The sequence below is a fragment of the Haematobia irritans genome, chromosome 4, assembly GCF_050003625.1.
Source record: "Haematobia irritans isolate KBUSLIRL chromosome 4, ASM5000362v1, whole genome shotgun sequence".
Classification (NCBI taxonomy): domain Eukaryota; kingdom Metazoa; phylum Arthropoda; class Insecta; order Diptera; family Muscidae; genus Haematobia; species Haematobia irritans.
The window spans coordinates 26,081,762-26,103,158 of record NC_134400.1 but is presented as its reverse complement, the minus strand read 5'-3'; the positions used below and the strand labels follow the sequence as shown (position 1 = coordinate 26,103,158).

The 21,397-nt window shown below is 30.6% G+C and overlaps 1 protein-coding gene across 4 annotated transcripts; it reads right to left on the bottom strand.

Moving 5' to 3' along the window:
• Nucleotides 1–6,455: 6,455 nt before the first annotated feature.
• LOC142233832 (arylsulfatase B) lies at nt 6,456–18,329 on the bottom strand. Of its 4 annotated transcripts, XM_075304883.1 has the most exons (6): nt 18,188–18,329; nt 17,681–17,851; nt 11,594–11,817; nt 7,930–8,316; nt 7,453–7,872; nt 6,456–7,385 (listed from the first exon to the last, which is right to left on the bottom strand). In XM_075304883.1, the coding sequence occupies exons 3-6, from the start codon at nt 11,711–11,713 to the stop codon at nt 6,546–6,548; spliced, it is 1,767 nt and encodes a 588-aa protein (XP_075160998.1). In that variant the 5' UTR covers nt 11,714–11,817; nt 17,681–17,851; nt 18,188–18,329; the 3' UTR covers nt 6,456–6,545. The 4 variants fall into 4 exon arrangements, with proteins under 4 accessions (XP_075160998.1, XP_075160995.1, XP_075160996.1 ...); XM_075304880.1 differs by lacking the exon at nt 11,594–11,817 and having other exon boundaries at nt 18,184–18,321; XM_075304881.1 differs by lacking the exon at nt 11,594–11,817 and having other exon boundaries at nt 17,681–17,852; nt 18,191–18,321.
• Between the last annotated feature and the right edge of the window lie 3,068 nt (nt 18,330–21,397).

The following is a 21,397-nucleotide window of genomic DNA, read 5'->3' as shown; positions in this document are numbered from 1 at the left end:
CAAAATTTTATTTCTATAGAAAATTTTGTCAAAATTTTATTTCTATAGAAAATTTTGTCAAAATTTTATTTCAATAGAAAATTTTGTAAAAAATTTTATTTCTATAGAAAATTTTGTCAACATTTTATTGCTATAGAAAATTTTAACAAAATTTTATTTCTGTAGAATATTGTGTCAAAATTTTATTTCTATAGAAAACTTTATCAAAATTTTATTTCTATAGAAACTTTTGTCAAAATTTTATTTCTATAGAAAATTTTGTCAATTTTTTTTTCTAAAGAAAATGTTGTCAAAATTGTTCATTATAGAAAATTTTGTCAAAATTTTAATTCTGTAGAAAAACTTGTCACAATGTATTTCTATAGAAAATTTTGTCAAAATTTTATTTCTATTGAAAAATTTGTCAAATTTTTATTTCTAAAAAAATTTTTGTCAAAATTTTATTTATTTAAAAAAACTTTTCAAAATTTTATTTCTATCGAAAATTTTGTCAAAATTTTATTTCTATAGAAAATTTTGTCAAAATTTTATTTCTACAGAAAATTTTGTCAAAATTTTATTTCCTAAGAAAATTTTGTTTCCATAGAAAATTTTGTCAATATTTTATTTCTATAGAAAATTTTGTCAAAATTTTATTTCTTAAGAAAATTTTGTTTCCATAAAAAATTTTGTCAATATTTTATTTCTATAGAAAATGTCAAAATTTTATTTCTATAGAAAATTTTGTCAAAATTTTATTTCTACAGAAAATTTTGTCAAAATTTTATTTCTATTGAAAAATGTGTCAAAATTTTATTTCTATAAAAAAATTTTGTTAAAATTTTATTTCTATCGAAAATTTTGTCAAAATTTTATGTCTATAGAAAATTTTGTCAAAATTTTATTTGTGTAGAAAAATTTTATTTCTATAGAAAATGTTGTCAACATTTTATTTCTATAGAAAATCAAAAATTTATTTCTATTGAAAAATTTGTCAAATTTTTATATCTATTGAAAAATTTGTCAAATTTTTATTTCTAAAAAAAATTTTGTTTTGTTTTGTTATTGTTGGTTTTGTTCTTTAAGCATTGTTGTTGTTTTTTATTGCAGCTTAAAACCATACATTGAGTAAACTACAAGTGTAGCTTAACCAACAGAGGAAAAGAATGTTTGTCAAATTTTCGTCAAAATTTTATTTCTAAAAAAAAATTTTCAAAATTTTATTTCTATCGGAAAATTTTTCAAAATTTTATTTCTATCGAAAATTTTGTCAAAATTTTATTTCTATAAACAATTTTGTCAAAATTTTATTTCTACAGAAAATTTTGTCAAAATTTTATTTCTTAAGAAAATTTTGTCAATATTTTATTTCTATAGAAAAGTTTGTCAAAATTTTATTTCTATAACATAGAGGGTTTCAATTCCGAAATATGGTTTTATTTAGAAAGAAATGGCTGTAATAAAGCTTAGTACATATTAGAGGTTTGCGCGTAACTGAAATTTCACTCACACTAACGCGCATTCACGAAGCAAAATGTTTAGCAAATCCCACTCATGCACATTCACGACATGAAAACCAGTACTCACGCACGAACTACTTTTAAAGACTCACACTCACACACGATTCACAACAATTCACGTGATTCACAACAAATTCACGAGACTCACGACATTTTCCAAACGGAAATCAGCAAATGTAACAAAATTCAAAAATAGAATATAGTTCGAGAGCTAAATTAATTTCAATTTACATACGAGTATGAATTAAATATTGATTTTTTCGTGCCCGTGATTTTTCAGAAATTTTATTCACGCACACTCATGAACCGATTTTATTACTCACGCACGACATATTCATTTTAGTCCCATTCACGCACATTCACGAGAGTTGCTTTGGATTTTGTTCACGACTCACGTGATTCACGCGTGTCAGAAAATTTCGTGTCACGCGCACACCTCTAGTAACATACATATCCAAAAAATTATGCGGCAATAGATTACACCGGATATGGTGAAAGTACTGTATAAACAACAAAATGAATTTTCAAGCCTAAAAGTATGGTTGCAACAAGCAACTTTAAGTAATGATGATGGATGAATGGAGTATGCGTTATGCATTATGCGTCTTACAGATTATAAGTTTTTTTCGGACGGAATCAGAGAATGAAGCCGACCCATTTTTGTTGGCGGCGGCTAACACTACATTTTTGCCTCCGGCGGCGGCGGCTTGACGGCTAAGCCGATAAAAAATTGTCTCTTCGGCGGCGCAAAATTATCAATTTGAAGTTTTCTGCGCTTTACAGACTATCAGTTATTCCGGACGGAATGTCGGTGTTTGTAAAGAATCTTACAGTGTGTCGGATCGATACGACTTGTCGGCGATGACTAAATAATCGGTAAATGTGTTATCGATCCCATAAACATGCAGCAGTATCGATTACTCCTTCGGACTTAACTTATAATGTGCACAATATATGGGATATGTTCGACACGAGCACTGTCGTCCGGAATAACTGATAGTCTGTAAAGCGCATTCCGAATTGTAATGAGATTAGTTGTACAACCAATCTTACAATCAAATTTACATTTCATTCGAATTTTTTGAGCTAAAATTTTGTAAAACTATTATAGCAACTTGATACTAATCATCAAAAGTGGAAAGTTCAAAATTTAGGCAAAAACTATAACAAATATTATTAAATTTTTCTGATATAAATCAATATTTTAGATTAATTGGCGGCTAAATTTGAGTCGAGATGAGTCGACATATTCGGCGGCGGCGTCGACTGCTAAAAACGGGTCGGCGACGGCTAAAATCGGCGGCGCGACTCGGCGGCTTCATTCTCTGGACGGAATGTCTGTGTTTGTAAAGAATCTTACAATGTGTCCAATCGATACGACAATTCGTTGATGACTAAATAATCGGTAATTGTGTTATCGATCCCATAAACATGAAGCAGTATCGATTATGCCTTCGGACTTAACTTATAATGTGGCCAATATATGGGATATGTTCGACACGACCACTGTCGTCTGGATAAACTTGTAGTCTGCAAGGCGCATTATCGATCCCATAAACATGCAGCAGTATCGATTATGCCTTCGGACTTAATTTATAGTGTGGCCAATATATGGGATATGTTCGACATGACCACTGTCGTCCGGGTAAACTTATATTCTGCACGGCGCATTACTCTGTACCACCTATCATAGGATATTTGATGTTACATCTTTGTTTACAGTCATGCTTGTAATACAATTAGAGTTGATTTATAGAGGCTTATACAGTCCTCGTACTGTATACAATTTGACTTGAGCTTTCAACGTTTATACAGTACGTAATCGTACTGTATAAAACACAATGTACATTTTGTGGGAGCCTAACAGTATGCTTTAAATCTGTAATATTTAGTCTTGATACAATAAATTGATGTTAGATTGATATAAACCAATAGAATGGGATTGGAAACAAATTAAAACGCACAGAATGAAGCTTACGAAAAGCGGCGGCTGTACTGGTGAAAATGCAATTAAAAGATATTAAGAATAGGACTTTCGTCTGCAGAACAGTAATATCCTCTTGCAATTGTAATTTAATTTGTGAGTCCACCCGATTCTCATCCCATAACATTCTCTTCCACCAACCTTGATGAATGTGTAATAATTGATACCGTTCAGATCAGTGTTGCAGGTATTGGGGTAGTGATTTAATTTCTGAGTAGAGGTGTGCACGTGAGTAATATTTTACTCACGCTCACGCACACTCACGACGGAAAAATCTTACTCACGCACACTCACGCACGATATTGTTTGGTAGGACTCACGCTCACGCACACTCACGAAAAGAAAATTTGTATTCACGCACACTCACGCACGAAAATGTCGTGACTCACGAAAAATACCGTGACTCACGAAAAATATCGTGACTCACGAACAATTTTTTGAGTAATTTACCTTAGCGACGCGTCTGAAAACATGAGCATTATTAAAATCGAGAGCGTTATTACACTCTTAACATCCCAGGTGTCACTAAAATTGTAAATGAATTTAACTCTTAAGCGTTTTATGTTGGTGAGCAGGATTATTTTCGTGAGCGTAAATCTTTACTCACGCACACTCACGAAGATAATATTTTCGTGACTCACGCTCACGCACGACATTTTGGTTTGTTAATCACGTTCACGCACACTCACGCCATTGCCATGAGCGTGACTCACCACTCACGCGTGGATCACGAAAATTTTCGTGAGTCACGACAATTTCGTGTCACGTGCACACCTCTATTTCTGAGTCCACGACATTCTCACTTACGATTGCCACAGTTGGTAGAATTTTACCACAAATGGTAGATTTTTTACTATTTAGTGATTGGTAGAATTCCTGACGTTTTGGTAGATTTTCCAAAATATTCCTCTCCAACTAAGAGGTACTCACAAATTTTCTATAGAAATAAAATTTTTTACAAAATTTTCTATTGAAATAAAATTTTGATAAAATTTTCTATAGACATAAAATTTTGATAAAATGTTCTATAGAAATAAAATTTTGACAAACTGTTCTACAGAAATAAAATTTTGGTAAAATTTTCTATAGAAATAAAATTTTGAAAATTTTTTATAGAAATAAAATTATGAAAAGATTTTTTATGGAAATAAAATTTTGACAAAAATTTTTATAAAAATAACATTTTGAAAAGATTTTCTATGGAAATAAAATTTTAACAAATTTTTTATAGAAATAAAGTTTTGATAAAATTTTCTATAGAAATAAAATTTTGACAAACTGTTCTACAGAAATAAAATCTTGATAAAATTTTCTATAGCAATAAAATTTTGACAAAATTTTTTATACAAATAAAATTTTGAAAAGATTTTTTATGGAAATAAAATTTTGACAAAATTTTTTATAAAAATAACATTTTGAAAAGATTTTCTATGGAAATAAAATTTTGACAAATTTTTTATAGTAATAAAGTTTTGATAAAATTTTCTATAGAAATAAAGTTTTGATAAAATTTTCTATAGAAATAAAATTTTTACAAACTGTTCTACAGAAATAAAATTTTGTTAAAATTTTCTATAGCAATAAAATTTTGACAAAATTTTCTATAGAAATAAAATTTTGACAAAATTATCTATAGAATTAAAATTTTTACAAATTTTTCAATAAAAATATTTTTTTTACAAATTTTTCTATAAAAATAATTTTTTGACAAAATTTTCTATAGAAATAAAATTTTGACAAACTGTTCTACAGAAATAAAATCTTGTTAAAATTTTCTATAGCAATAAAATTTAACAAAATTTTCTATAGAAATAAAATTTTTACAAAATTATCTATAGAATTAAAATTTTGGCAAAATTTTCTATAGAAATAAAATTTTGACAACATTTTCTATAGAAATAAAATTTTGACAAAATTTTCTTTAAAAGTAAAATTTTGACAAAATTTTCTTTAAAAGTAAAATTTTGACATAACATTTTCTATAGAAATAAAATTTTGACAATATTTTCGATAAAAATAAAATTTTGACAAAATTTTTCATAGTAATAAAGTTTTGATAAAATTTTCTATAGAAATAAAATTTTGACAAACTGTTTTACAGAAATAAAATTTTGTTAAAATTTTCTATAGAAATAAAATTTTGACAAAATTATCTATAGAATTAAAATTTTCAATAAAAATATTTTTTTTACAAATTTTTCTATAAAAATAAATTTTTGACAAAATTTTATTTAGAAGTAAAATATTGACAAATTTTTCTATAGAAATAAAATTTTTACAAAATTTTCTATAGAAATAAAATTTTGACAAAATTTTCTATAGTAATAAAATTTTGACAATATTTTCTATAAAAATAAACTTTTGACAATATTTTCTATAAAAATAAACTTTTGACAATATTTTCTATAAAAATAAAATTTTGACAACATTTTCTATAGAAATAAAATTTTGACAAATTTTCTTTAAAAGTAAAATTTTGAAAAAAAAAATTTTCTATAGAAATAAAATTTTGACAATATTTTCGATAAAAATAAAATTTTGTCAAAATTTTCTATAGAATTAAAATTTTGATAAAATTTCCTATAGAATTACAATTTTGACAAAATTTCCTACAGAAATAAAATTTTGACAAAATTTGCTATAGAAATAAATTTTGACAAAATTTTCTATACAAATAACATTTTGACAAAACTTTCTATAGGAATAAAATTATGACAAATTTTTCTATACAAATAAAATTTTGACAATATTTTCTATAGATATAAAATTTTGATAAAATATTCTATAGAAATAAAATTTTGAGAACATTTTCATTAGAAATAAAATTAAAAAAAAAAAGATTTTTTTGTTTGATAGTTTTTTTTTTTTAAATTTTGGTCGATTTTCTTGGCTCGAGTGGCAACCGAGACTCCTTAAAATATATAAAGAAAATTGTTCGGGTCATCCCATCAACTATAAATTTCATTGATTGATTTTTCGTTGAAATATTAAAATATTTATTATTTACAAATGTTAAATATACATTCATTAATATTACTAATTTTTGGTAAAAGGTTTTTATGTTAACCCATAATTTTCGTAAGGACTATAACAATACTTGATAGTATTAACAATTGTGGAAAATTAAAGGTAAATTTAACTTTGGTTACTCCATTTCCCTCAAGAACATCTTCCCACCAGGTCCATTCATTATTGAAATTTGCCGGATTACAACGATAATCGGCAGGTTTATTATTTATGGGATGGGCATGAAGTCGGAAGTATTCAATTCGTTCAAGGATATTAGCAAATATAGTGGAATTTTTATATTTCTCATAGAGATTATTCTGTTCGCAGGGATCAGTGTCCAAATCGAATAGGCATGGAGCCTCCAAAGGATTGCAGGCTACACCTTCTGTAGCATTTTCGTATAGGCATTTTACCACCGAATGTTGACGGTGTTCCAACAATTGAATGGGCTTATCACCAGTTATAATGTGTAAATATTTCCATACACTGGAATGTTTGACTAAATCTTCATAGTGATCAAATCTGGGGTCGATTTGGGTCGAATCATTTGCTGGGCGCGATGCTAGCCAACCATCATATTTGCCTTCGGCTGTAGTGCCATTAATGAACTTCCATTTTCCTTTGGCATAGACCTCATACTTGAATATATCATCGATATTGTGCATAATTTCTCTTTCCACTGATTCATAACCATATCTGAGGGAAGGCCAAAGATTAAGGCCATCAATTTTTAGGGCCTCCAGATCAAGATGTATTTTGGCTGCAGCTGCCAAAGTGGGTAATAGATCAGCAATGTAGATTTTTTGTTTCCAAATTGTGCCCAGTTTTTCCAATTGTGTAGACCATATAGCAGCTGAGGAACGGATACCACCTTCCCAAGGGGAATTTTTTTGCTGAAAAGGAAGTTCATATTAAAAATAAATTTTTGTTTTGGTCATGAAAACGAAAATTCTTTCTTACCCCTCTTAGAGGATAATTTGAGGCTGTGCTAGAATGCATTCCTGTAGTGGGTCCTCCATTGTCCGATAAAAATAGCAATATAGTATTATTCAAAACACCTGCCCGACTTAAAGCCTCCACCACTAGACCTACGCTTTCATCTAATTTGGAAACCATGGCAGCATATTTTCTTCTCCTTGGATCTTCAATATAGGAAAATTTAGCAATTTCCTCTTCTGGAGCCTGCAAGGGATAATCGTCATTGCCTGAATGGGGGGCCAAATGACTGAGTATCATGAACAGAGGCCTCTGCTGGTAATCATGTAGCTGTATACGCTTCACAGCGGCCTCAGTCAATAGATCTGTGACATAGGTTCCATTTCGATCGCATACCGGTTTCAAATTATCACGGAAATCATGGCCCCTTGAATAGTTTACATTCTATGGGAAAAATAGCGTCATAAAATTGAATTGAATCCATTTTTCTCTCACACTTACTCCTTGATCCATTGTCTGATCATAGTAATCCACATAAGATCCCAAATATCCATAATGTTGATCAAATCCTCGAAACGTAGGTGTATAAGCCTTTCTCGACATACCCAAATGCCATTTTCCTATCAAGGATGTAAAGTAGCCATGATCATGGAATATTTCAGCCATTGTAGTCTCATTTACTGGTAAACTCCAGGGTTGATCATTAACCAGAACATAATGTTGCATACCCGTATTGAGAGGATATTTTCCAGTAAGTAAAGCTGCCCTCGACGGTGTACACATAGATGGGGTATACAGATTATTCAAGATTACTCCACTATATGCCAAGGCATCGATATTGGGTGTTAGAAATTCATTGGAACCACGAAAACTGACATCATCAAAACCCTGCAAAGGAAAAAAAATAGACCAACTTACTCCCATTGAAAAAACAACATTTTTGTAGTAAAAATTTTGTTTTTTCGCCAAATATAAAATTGCTACATGTTCACCATTGAAAAATAACACTTTGCTCAAGGAGTTGATCAAATTGCTTATCTGGGTGTAGATCTAGACCCAATCAGTTTGCAGTAGTCAGTTTTCGACAACATACTATAGATAATCTGTAACTGTTTTACTAAATTCGCCTGAAAAAAATAAACCCCGATATTCGGAATCAAAAATTACTAGAATTTATTTTTGTTGCAATGAAAAAATAGAGATACTATCGGACTTCAATACAATTTTAATTTCAACTTCTCCTTAGCCCTTAAAGTCCCACTGTATCTTTTAAGATTCAACAAGAAAAAAATTCTTACGTCTTAAAGTTTTGACCGAATTGTATGAAATCAAGTTTGATGCATTAAAAAAAAACACAGCGCTATTTCTAAAAATATGCTTTTCCGCAAAGTTTGTAGTACTTTTGAGTAATCTGCAGTCAAAATTGAAAATCAAATTTTGACAAAAAAAATCAAAAAGTTAAATATTATTTACCAGAGACGAAAGTAAAGTTGGTTAAAAGGCTGTGTAATGTAAAAATATGTCTTTTATCTAATTTCTATTAAGATCAAATTGTTTATTTGTAAATAAAAATTTTGTTTAGGTTAGGTTTGGTGGCAGCCCGATGTATCAGGCCCACTTAGACTATTCAGTCCATTGTGATACCAAAGTGGTGAACTTCTCTCTTATAATGACAAAGGACCTCCTTTTTACCTTGTGCATTTAAGGGTTAGAGAAAATAATATTACAGAGATTTAAGTTTATACGTTTCAGGGTTAAGAAAATATGGTCAAATGAAAATTTTGCGATTTGCGATTCCGAATTTCGGAATATTGGTGAAACACACCATTCTCTGACATTTTTATAGAATAGGCCTTCGAGTTGATTGTTACATCAACTGGCCACTCGACTATAACACCGTGCTTATTAAAGGTGTCCAGTTCTGGGTTTTACGAGGTAAGTAGATGGTCTCTCCATCTGCACGAGCAATTTACTATCGTTTATTACATGAGGACTATAAGTGCAACCGTCAAACAACATCAACCAACGCTGTTTAAGCGCAAGCCAAGGGAGTTTTCGTCTGTAAGTTAATGGTCACCATTTTCTGCGGTTCACAATGTATGGTCCAAATCGAGAATCTAGAGCAGTGTTAAACTATCACTGGCACGTTACCATTGATGATTTTTAAAAGAGTGTAATTTTCAATAAAAGGTACACTTTTTTTATAAAAAATACGATTTTAAACTACAAATTATTACAAACTAAAAATTTATAATTTGTTTATACGAAGCAGCGCCATTTTTCACTAAACTAACAATAATTTTAATCACCGTTTGATCGAAAATCAATCCTTCAAACTTACAGTGAAGCGGAGTAACCAGCGGAGTAAAAAAATCTCATTGCATATTTTCAGGCGGTACAAATACAAAGCGCTGTGGTATGAGAAGAAAAATTGTTGAAAGCTTTAGTATTGAACTCAAAACTTCGATAATATGTTAAAGCACCCAAACCATCCACGAAAACATATTCCCAAAAATATGCAAATTGCATGGTTCGCGGTTCGATTCTCCGTCCAGGCGAAAGGTAAAATTTAAACAAGTATATACGGCCGTAAGTTCGCCCAGGCCGAAGCTTATGTACCCTCCACCATGGATTGCGTAGAAACTACTATGAAAGACTGTCATAAACAATCGAATTACTTGGGTTGTGGTATTTTAAAAGTTCTTAACTTTGTTTTCTAAATTGTGAGTTAGTCCATACGTGGTATATACTAGACAAAAAAGGTATGTATAGGTAAGTCTACAAGCAATTACGAATCGATATGGACTTTTTACGTAGAGAGTCAGAATTGAAATATGGGGATCGCTTATATGGGGGCTATATTTATACAATTATGAACTTGATATGGACCAATTTTTGTGTGATTGAGGATCGATTTATCTGAGGGATATATATAACTATAGACCGATATGGACCTAGTTAGGCATGGTTATTAACGGCTATATACTAGCACAATGTACCAAATTTCAACCAAATCTCGGGATCGGTTTATATGGGGGCTATATATGATTATGGACTGATATGGACCACTTTTGGCATGGTTGTTGGATACCATATACTAACATCACGTACCAAATTTCAACCGAATCGGATAAATTTTGCTCTTCCAAGGGGCTCCGGAGGTCAAATGTGGGGATAGGTTATATGGGGCTATATATAATTATGGACAGATTTCGACCAATTTTTGCATGGGTGTTGGAGGCCATTTTTTTTAACACCACGTGCCAAATTTGAACTGAATCAGATGAATTTTGGTTTTCCAAGAGGCTCCGGAGGTCAAATCTGCTGATCCGTTTATATGGGGGCTATATATAATTATGGACCGATGTGGACCACTTTTTGCATGGTTATTAGAGACCACATACTAACACCATGTACCAAATTTCAGCCGGAGCGGATGAAATTTGCTTCTCTTAGAGGCTCCGCAAGCCAAATTTGGGGGTCCGTTTATATGGGGGCTATACGTTAAAGTGGACCAATATGGCCCATTTGCAATGCCATCCGACCTACATAAATAACAACTATGTGTGCCAAGTTTCAAGTCGATAGCTTGTTTCGTTCGGAAGTTAGCGTGATTTCAACAGACGGACGGACGGATGGACATGCTTAGATCGACTCAGAATTTCACCACGACCCAGAATATATATACTTTATGAAGTCTTAGAGCAATATTTCGATGTGTTACAAACGGAATGACAAAGTTAATATACCCCCCATCCTATGGTGAAGGGTATAAAAATATAAAATTGAATAATTTCTTCAATATTATTTGTAGTACAGAAAAAGGTGCCAAGAACTAAAATTATGTGAGGGGAGAAAATTCTTCCAAGCATATAATATTTTTGGGTTCAAAATTCTTCCAAACATATAATATTTTTGGGTTCAAAATTCTTCCAAACATATAATATGCTCACATAAAACAAACATAATAATGTTTCGGCAATATCCAATAATATGTGCGCTTCCTGCAAAATATGTTTGGAACATATATTAGAGAAGCGATTTTTTTTGAGGGTATAGAACTATGTACGCAATCCATGGTGTATGGTACATAAGATTCGAACTGGCCGAACTTACTGCTGTATATACTTTTTTATTTATTTTATTTTATTGCCATTGAACTTACCATATCATCAGCCATAATTATGACTATATTGGGCTTTATATTACTCTCCATGGCAATTGTAATTGCATTGTAAGCCGTCAACACAGTGATCAACACCTCTGCCTGATAAGACCAAATCATTCCTAAGCTAATTGAAGTAACACCGATTTGTATAATTTTTTTCCAATGGAACTTGAAATATTTCAATAACTTCAGGTTTTGAACGGCTTTTTATTACGAGGCGCCTGGAAAAATAAAGAAAATAATAATCGTAAAAAAAACAAAGTGATAAAAATTGAATACAACAATGTTGCATTTGAGTCTGACCTATTGATTAGAAAATTTTGTGCGTAGTTGAGATTGTGGGTGTTTGAATGATTTATGATTATCCTCTGGACTTAATTTTAGCTTGACTTCAGATGAAAAACTTCCAAATGAAGTAAATATTTTAGGGGTGCCTAAATAATTATTCATAATTTCCTATATTCTTGCATTAGATGATGTGACCAATCTCATGGCAAAAGGCAATTCTCCCGACTATTGGTGTTTCTCCTAAAGAACATGATTGCAATAAAAATTGTATATGATGGTTGTGAAAATGTCCCAACAATTTGTCGGGAAAATGTCATATATATCGAAACATAAATCTATTAATTACCCATTGTGATCTCTATATAAATATAGACCAATTAATATTTTATTTCAAACAATTCGATAAATGTAAATACAAACAATTGTATCCAAATGAATGGATTAACAAAAAAACATTGTACATATTTACGCAACTGAAAACAGTCTCACCATCGACTGGTATTTCAATGCCATTGATGACAATTGTCATCTTATTTAAATTCTTAATTGTGATTGTTTCGTTTAGATGTGTCTGCCGTGGTAAACAAAATTTTTTGCTGTATCAACAAAATGATTCATACAATTTCATCAGTTGTCTTAAAATTAATTTGGTTCGAAATTATCTTATAAAAAAAAAACAAATTGAGATCTTGACAAAATTCCCACCAATCGCTTAAGTGGGGCTTTCTTTGCTATAGATGTTAAATTTGCTCTATGAAATTTGCATTGCCAAAAAAATCATCCCAGGAAATTCCAATAAATTATGGATATCTCACGTTGGTTGCAAATTCACTCATGAAAGAGTTAAAGAATTGCAGATAAAGCTATGAACTTCAAAATTTGCATAAAGTACTATGGGGCCAATAAAATACCTCTTTATTATAACTTATTTTTATTCTAATCAATAATTGATATAGTTTCATGGAATTTGGTACAAATTGGCTATAGACCGCCCCATAAAAACCTATCACCTGAATTGACATGTTAATAGTCTAAAATCAAAAAATCGTCTATTAGACTCTTTCCTTATAAAAGTAGATTCGGAATAGTCAAATTTTCGACTTCCAACTTTCATAGTTACCATAGACATATTTGCTTCAATAATCCAGAGTCGATTTTTCTTTAAGTGTCAAATACGAGTAGTCGATTTTGGAAAATATGAAAAATCAACTTCGACTTTTTTTGAGAAATAGTCGATTTACTTTTAATCCGACATTGTTAATAATGTGTTCCCCCCTATACACACAAAGAAAAATGTTTGGAAAGCGTGTATCACACAGAAAAAAATTTCACGAAAATTTTTCCAATTAAAATCTTAATTGAGTTTTAAAAAATATTCAATTAAAATTTTAATTGATTCAACAAATTTTTTAATTGAAACAAAAATCAATCACACACAGAAAAAAATATCACAAAAATTTTTCCAATTAAAAAGTTAATTGAAGTTGAAAATGTTTTCAATTAATAAATTAATTGATACAATTAACTTTTTAATCATGATAGAAACATTAAGTTAATTAAGCCAGTGATTGAAAATTTTAAAATTTTTAATTAAAAAATTAATTGATACAATTAACTTTTTAATCAAATTCGGAAGACTTATTCAGTTAAAAAAAGTGCTGATTTTTTTTTAATTTTTAATTAAAAATGTATTTCAAACAAATGTATTTCAAATGATTTGTTAATCCAAATAAAAACTCTAAGTCAATTCAGAAAGTAATTAAAAATAGTTACCTTTTTTAATTAATAAATTAATTGAGTTTTGCAATCAACATCAATTAAATTTTTAATTGAATCAATTAAAAAATTAATTGAAATTTGCTGAAAAAATCAATTAATTCTTTAATCAAGAATTTTTTCTATGCCCAATTAAAACTGTCATTGATACTATCATTTTCGTGATTGAAGACATTTCAATTAAAAAATTAATTGGATCAATTAATTTGGTGATTGAATCAGAAAATTTTTTTTTGTGTGCACAAATTAATAGTATCAATTAAATATTTAATTGGATCAATTAATTTTTTAATTGACTGTCAATTAATTTTTTAATTGATACTATCAATTCTGTGATTGAAGACATTTCAATTAAAAAATTAATTGGATCAATTAATTTCGTGATTGAATCAGAAAAAAAAATTTTTTGTGTGCAGAAACGTTGTTCTTTTGTTAGAGTGAGTTTCTTCAAAAATTTCAAACTATTAACACCAAACAATTTTTTTTTGTAACAAAATGTTTATATTTGCATTAAAAAAAGTATTTGTTTTCCAAAATTACAGTCAATTTCGTTCGTAGCAAGCACTGTTCTTTTCAGAGAATGAAGCCGCCGAGTCGTACCGCTGATTTCAGTCGCCGCCGACTATTTTTTTTTGCCAGTCGACGAAGGTGCCGGGTATATCGACTCATCTCGACTCAAATAGAGCGCCAATTAATCAAAAATATTTTTTTAGATCAGAAAAATTAATTTTATTAATTATTGTCGTAGTTTTTGCCAAAAATGTTGAACCTTATAACCACAATCAACCAATGTCAAGCTGCTATAACATAATAATATTCCAAAAATTTAGCTCAAAAATTTTTAATGAACTTGATTGTAAGATTGTAAGCTGTGCAACTGTTCATATAAATTCAAATTTATTTTATAACTGATAACTATCCTCCCTCCCAAACAAATTTTTAGACAAAAAATTTCGTTTCCCATATGATTTTCGCTATGAAAAGTTTTTTTTTGTGTTAAATGTTTATTCTTTTACAGTATACAAAAAACAATTTCATAAAGACTAACTCAAAAAAATTTCTTTTCTGGCTAATTGCAAATTCCCTTACTGACTTATTTCCACGAGGCTTTTTAGTTCATAACACATTTTTGAGTAAAGCAAACAATGTAGAAGAAATTCTTCGATTTTATAATGGTTTTTAAATTTCACCTTTCGTCTGGACGGAGAATGGAACCGCGGACCATATAGTTTGTAAGCCATCACACTATCCACTGGGCTACGTAGCTATTATTGCCATCAACAGACAATTATCGCTATAGTCATAAACGCACAAGCAACACTAACAGTCAAGCAGTTATATTTATAAAGCATGGGCGCCAACGACCTAATGTAAAGTAACTTTATTTCACAGAAACATATATTTAATTGGCCACCGTGGATCAACGGTTAGCATGTATTCAAATGTTCATGGGTTCAATCCCTGCTTCGGCCAAACACCAAAATGTTTTTTTTTACATATATTCCACAAATGTTCGGAATATTCCGCAAAGATGTTCGATATACTACTATATTAAATTTTTACTATGAAACTTCAAAATGTGTCTTATTAAAGACTAAAAGTCAGAAAAGAACAGTGCTTGATATAAACGAAATGACTGTGGTTTTGGATAAAAAAAATTTTTTAATGCAGAAATAAAAATTTTGTAACAAAAAAAATTTGTTGGTGATAAAAGTTTGACATTTTCGAAGAAAAACGTTTTTGGTACACGTTTTCGAAACTTTTTTTCTTTGGGTGTAGATTTAAGTTTTTATTTGAAATTAAAAAAAAAAACAGAATGAACAATCGATATATGAGTTATAAAACAAATATTTAAAGCTAGATAGATACCTAAAAAAATTTTATTTTAAAGAAGCCGCATATTTGGCTCGGAATCAATACCAACATCATTAAGTGAAGGTTAAAATCGTTGGATCCAGGTAAACATATTTTTTATTGTAATTATCATTTTATCCAGCCCAGATTTAAAGTTGTAAAACTCCCAAAAGGCCATTTTTATTTTATGGAAGCCGCAGCTTTGGCTCGGAATCATTACCAAAATCTTTAAGGGAATGTCAAAATCTTTGGATTAAAGGCCTGTATGCACCTCATGCAAAAAATTTCGATCTCAAAAGAAATGCATTGCTACACGGTTAGAAAAACATGTTTTTCATATGTTCCGATATAAACAAAATGTGTTTTGGGCACAATTTTTAAACACAATATATTTAAGTGCAAACATGTAATGTTCCTAAACTAACACTAAATGTTTGGGACACATATGTTAATATGTTAGAATATATTATGGTTGGGGCATGAATGTTTCATAAAAATAATATGTGTGAATGTAAACATATATAAACTTACAAATTTCGAGTATATTTTATTCAGGGAGCGACAGAGAGAGAGAGTATAGAGACAAAATAGAGATGGAAACCGGGAGGGTTGACGAAAGATATCAACATAACACAGCGAGAGAATCAAAAGAGAGCAATTGTGAAGCTATACAAGCAGCTGGTTTCGGAAAACTGTTTTATGATAAAGCCAAAAATTTGATATGTTTAAGTCTAAATATTATTTAATTTAGACATTCGGAAGCGGGCATTAAGTTCGGGGTTTTGCAGCTAAAACAAGTTTATTTTCTTAAAAATGAAATATTAAAGAAAAGTAAAAGGCAAAACAAGGTAATTTTAGAGCGATAATGCCAACTTAATACGGGCCTTAAAGGTAAAAATGAAAATAAGTACAAAACACGATAAGTTTTAAATGCATTTAAAATGGTGTTAAATGCTAGTAAGAAACTGTTCACGCCTAAATAAATTTATGTGTATATTAAAAAACTATTTATGTTTGTTTATACTCGACTCCACGTTCTTCTTTTTTTAGAGTTTTTTTTTGTTACAAAATTGTTATTTTTGCAATAAAAAATAATATTCTATACAAAAGTTCAGTCCATTTCGTTTATATCAAGTACTGTTTCTGACTGTAAATCTTTAATAACCCACATTTCGAAGTCTCATTATAAAAATTTAATATAGTATAAATACAAATGTGTAAATTAAAAAACAAACAAAAAAAAAAAATGGTGTTCGGTCGGATCAGGGATTGAACCCACGACCATTTGCATTCAAAGCAGACATGCTAACCACTGCTCCACGTTGCAAACAAATGTATGTTTCTGTTCAATAATGTTATGTTTGCATGTGCTCGTGGGCTATATAAATGTAACTTATAACGATAATTGTCTACTGGTGACTATAATAGCTGCGCAGCCCAGTGCATAGTGTGTTCGCTTACAAACTGCATGGTACGCGGTTCAATTCTCCGTCCAGGCGAAAGGTAAAATTTAACAAATTTATAAAATTGAACATTATTTGTATTACAGAAAAAAGTGCCAAGAACTAAAAAATTTCGTGGAAGTGAAAATTATGTGAGGGAATGAGCACAATCTTTTTTGGGGACAATTCTTCCAAGCATATAATATTTTTGGGCTCAAAATGCTTCCAAACATATAATATGTTCACATAAAACAAATATATTAATGTTTCGGCAGTATCCAATAATATATGTGCTTCCTGCAAAATATGTTTGGAACATATATTAGAGAAGCGATTTTTTTGAGGGTGTATTTATGCTAACGATATTTTCGGTAGCATTAAATTTCGTAAGCTGGTATGTACCTCTAATGAAAATTCTTGTTCAAAACAGGGTTGTCAAAAGCATATTTTGGAGAGATGTTGACAACTTATAGCAGCAATTTATTACAATCATTGTGTGTGTAAAAGTTTTAAGAGGTCTGTAAATAGTCAACAATTTATTAAGTTAATATATGCAACAAATATTAACAATTTTTAAAAGCGATTATCTGGTTTAAAATTTGCGTGCATTACGTTTCTCTAAACTCTATACACAAACCGTTTTTTGTTGTACACTTAAATAAATACCGGCCTTAAAACAAATTTTTTTGAGTGTAACTTCTATACAGTGTGTGATATAGCTTACCTGATAAATGAACGGGCAGCTGTCTAAATTAATCAATGAATGGAGAATTATTTGTTTAACGGCGACAACAACATTTGCCTTGTAGCCTATTAATCGCTCCCTGCAACTATTTACTGAATGGCGCTTATACCAATCCTTATATACGTATGTACAATATTTATTTTTTTCAATCTACATAAAAACAAATTAAAATTAAAACAATAGTCAGAGGTTTTGTTTAATTTTTAGAACGTTTTAAACAACTTTTGACTAGCAAAACGATCGTTCGTTAATTGGTATTGTAATAAACTTGCTTTAATGAGAGACCGTCACCAAAACAAATGATTAAATCGATCGATAGCAAAGGGGAGAGAAGGTATTAACACTGTGATCAATACAAAAACAACACACACACACAAAGTTAATCACTTGTCCCGAATGCTTAGTGATTGTTGGAGGCTAGAAATTTGAATTTTGTTTGTAATATTTGTTGTTGTTATGCTTTGAAATAAAAAAAAAAACACACACATCCACTCCATTCACGGGAGAAAATCTGAATTTTTGTTATCCACAATCACATGCGATATAATTCCCAATATGGAAGATGTTCGCGCGCTATCCGATGCACTCGACTATAATTCTCGCATTACAATGACAACCAAATTTCAATGAGATAAACTATTTATGACAAAATGCCGGTACTATAATTTGACTTCCGAACTTCAGAGAGTAAAAGAGACTGAATGTATTAAATACGTGTTTTTTGTACGTACTGAATAACATTCTTATAGGCTGAATAAAGAGAATTATTTAGAGTGAAAGAGAGAATATTTTGGAATATTTTATTTGCCTATTCAACGTAACTAACGAGTTGAATTCTATTTTGGCAATTCGCATGAAAAGTGAATAACTCTTCTTTTTAATAGAGATCGTTGAATACAGTCTTACACTCAAACGAAAATGGTAGTATATAGAGAACTAACTTTTATTGTTTCATAAATGGTTTTTTGAAATACCAAATTTTCTACACTGAAAAAATCTAAATTCTAAAAATGTTATCTTTACTTTAAATAGAAGATGCAATTCACTTCAAATTAAATTTTTATCTATGATTATTTTCATCTTTTGTCATCGCGTACAATCAAAGTCATTCTTTATATTAAATACCAAATTAAAATAGATACTTCAAAAATAAATTATGTCATGTTTCAAGTAAACGCCTTCAATGAAGAGATTATCGGCTTTTGCTCAAGTAAAAAATATTTGTATCGCAAAACTAAGTTTTTTATGCTACACCCACAGAAGGAACATGATCAACTCCTTGAGCAAAACATTATTTTTGGTTGTGGAGAAGACAAAATTGTTGCCGCAAAAATGTTGTTTTCACGTCAAACATAAAATGGTTGTCGAAATCAGATATATAATATCCGAGAGGTGATGCTGTAGGAGCTGATCAAATACCCTCTGTGGGTGTGTGCGTACAAAAGGCATTAGTGTTTTAAGAACATGACATTTTGGGCATACCAACTTCCGGTTGCATTCAGAAATAAAGTTATTCGCCATGAAATGCATGCGTGATTGCTTTATATTTGGGTAGAATACCGCAAGTGGCTGTAGTCAGAACCCTCCAGCTTTAAATGTGAGTAACTGTTTGAAGAAAATGTTACCAAAAATCTACCAAATTTAAAACCAAAATCTTATTTGGAAAATTTTTTATTTTTTTTTCTTCGAAAGAAATGTTTTATTTTTGTACGCTGCGCCAAACTGTGGAACAGGGTATTATAAGTTAGTGCATATGTTTGTAACACCCAGAAGGAGACGAGATAAACACATGGTGTCTTTTACAATAATGTTCAGGGTGGTTCCATGAGTCGATATAACCATGTCCGTCTGTCCGTCCGTCCGTCTGTCTGTGAACACATTTTTGTGATCAAAGTCTAGGTCGCAATTTAAGTCCAATCGCCTTAAAATTTGGCACATGTTCCTTTTTTGGGTCAGAATAGAACCCTATTGATTTTGGAAGAAATCGGTTCAGATTTAGATATAGCTCCCATATATAACTTTCGCCCGATATGCACTTATATGGACCCAGAAGCCATAGTTTTATCCCTATTAGCTTTAAATTTTGCACTTTGCGTACAATTAGTAGTATAGCCAAGTGTGCCAAATTTTATTGAAATCGATTCAGATTCAGATATAGCTCCCATATATATCTTTCGCCCGATATGGACTAATATGGTCCTAGAAGCCAGAGTTTTGGTCCAATTTGGTTGAAATTTTGCACTAGAGGTACAATTAGAAGTGTAGTTAAGTGTGCCAAATTTTATTGAAATCGGTTCAGATTTCGATATAGCTCCCATATATATATATATATATATATATATATATATATATATATATATTATATATATATATATATATATATATATATATATATATATATATATATATATATATATATATATATATATATATATATATATATTATATATATATATATATATATATATATATATATATATATATATATATATATATATATATATATATATATATATATATATATATATATATAAAGGGTGATTTGTTAAGAGCTTGATAACTTTTTTTTAAAAAAAACGCATAAAATTTGCAAAATCTCATCGGTTCTTTATTTGAAACGTTAGATTGGTCCATGACATTTACTTTTTGAAGATAATTTCATTTAAATGTTGACCGCGGCTGCGTCTTAGGTGGTCCATTCGGAAAGTCCAATTTTGGGCAACCTTTTCGAGCATTTCGGCCGGAATAGCCCGAATTTCTTCGGAAATGTTGTCTTCCAAAGCTGGAATAGTTGCTGGCTTATTTCTGTAGACTTTAGACTTGACGTAGCCCCACAAAAAAAATAGTCTAAAGGCGTCAAATCGCATGATCTTGGTGGCCAACTTACCGGTCCATTTCTTGAGATGAATTGTTCTCCGAAGTTTTCCCTCAAAACGGCCATAGAATCGCGAGCTGTGTGGCATGTAGCGCCATCTTGTTGAAACCACGATAGCGATCGCCATTCACCGTAACGTTGCGTCCAACAGCATCTTTGAAAAAATACGGTCCAATGATTCCACCAGCGTACAAACCACACCAAACAGTGCATTTTTCGGGATGCATGGGCAGTTCTTGAACGGCTTCTGGTTGCTCTTCACTCCAAATGCGGCAATTTTGCTTATTTACGTAGCCATTCAACCAGAAATGAGCCTCATCGCTGAACAAAATTTGTCGATAAAAAAGCGGATTTTCTGCCAACTTTTCTAGGGCCCATTCACTGAAAATTCGACGTTGTGGCAGATCGTTCGGCTTCAGTTCTTGCACGAGCTGTATTTTATACGGTTTTACACCAAGATCTTTGCGTAAAATCTTCCATGTGGTCGAATAACACAAACCCAATTGCTGCGAATGGCGACGAATCGACATTTCACGGTCTTCAGCAACACTCTCAGAAACAGACGCAATATTCTCTTCTGTACGCACTGTACGCATTCGTGTGGTTGGTTTAATGTCCAATAAAGTAAACTGAGTGCGAAACTTGGTCACAATCGCATTAATTGTTTGCTCACTTGGTCGATTATGTAGACCATAAATCGGACGTAAAGCGCGAAACACAATTCGAACCGAACACTGATTTTGGTAATAAAATTCAATGATTTGCGTTGCTCGTTAGTAAGTCTATTCATGATGAAATGTCAAAGCATACTGAGCATCTTT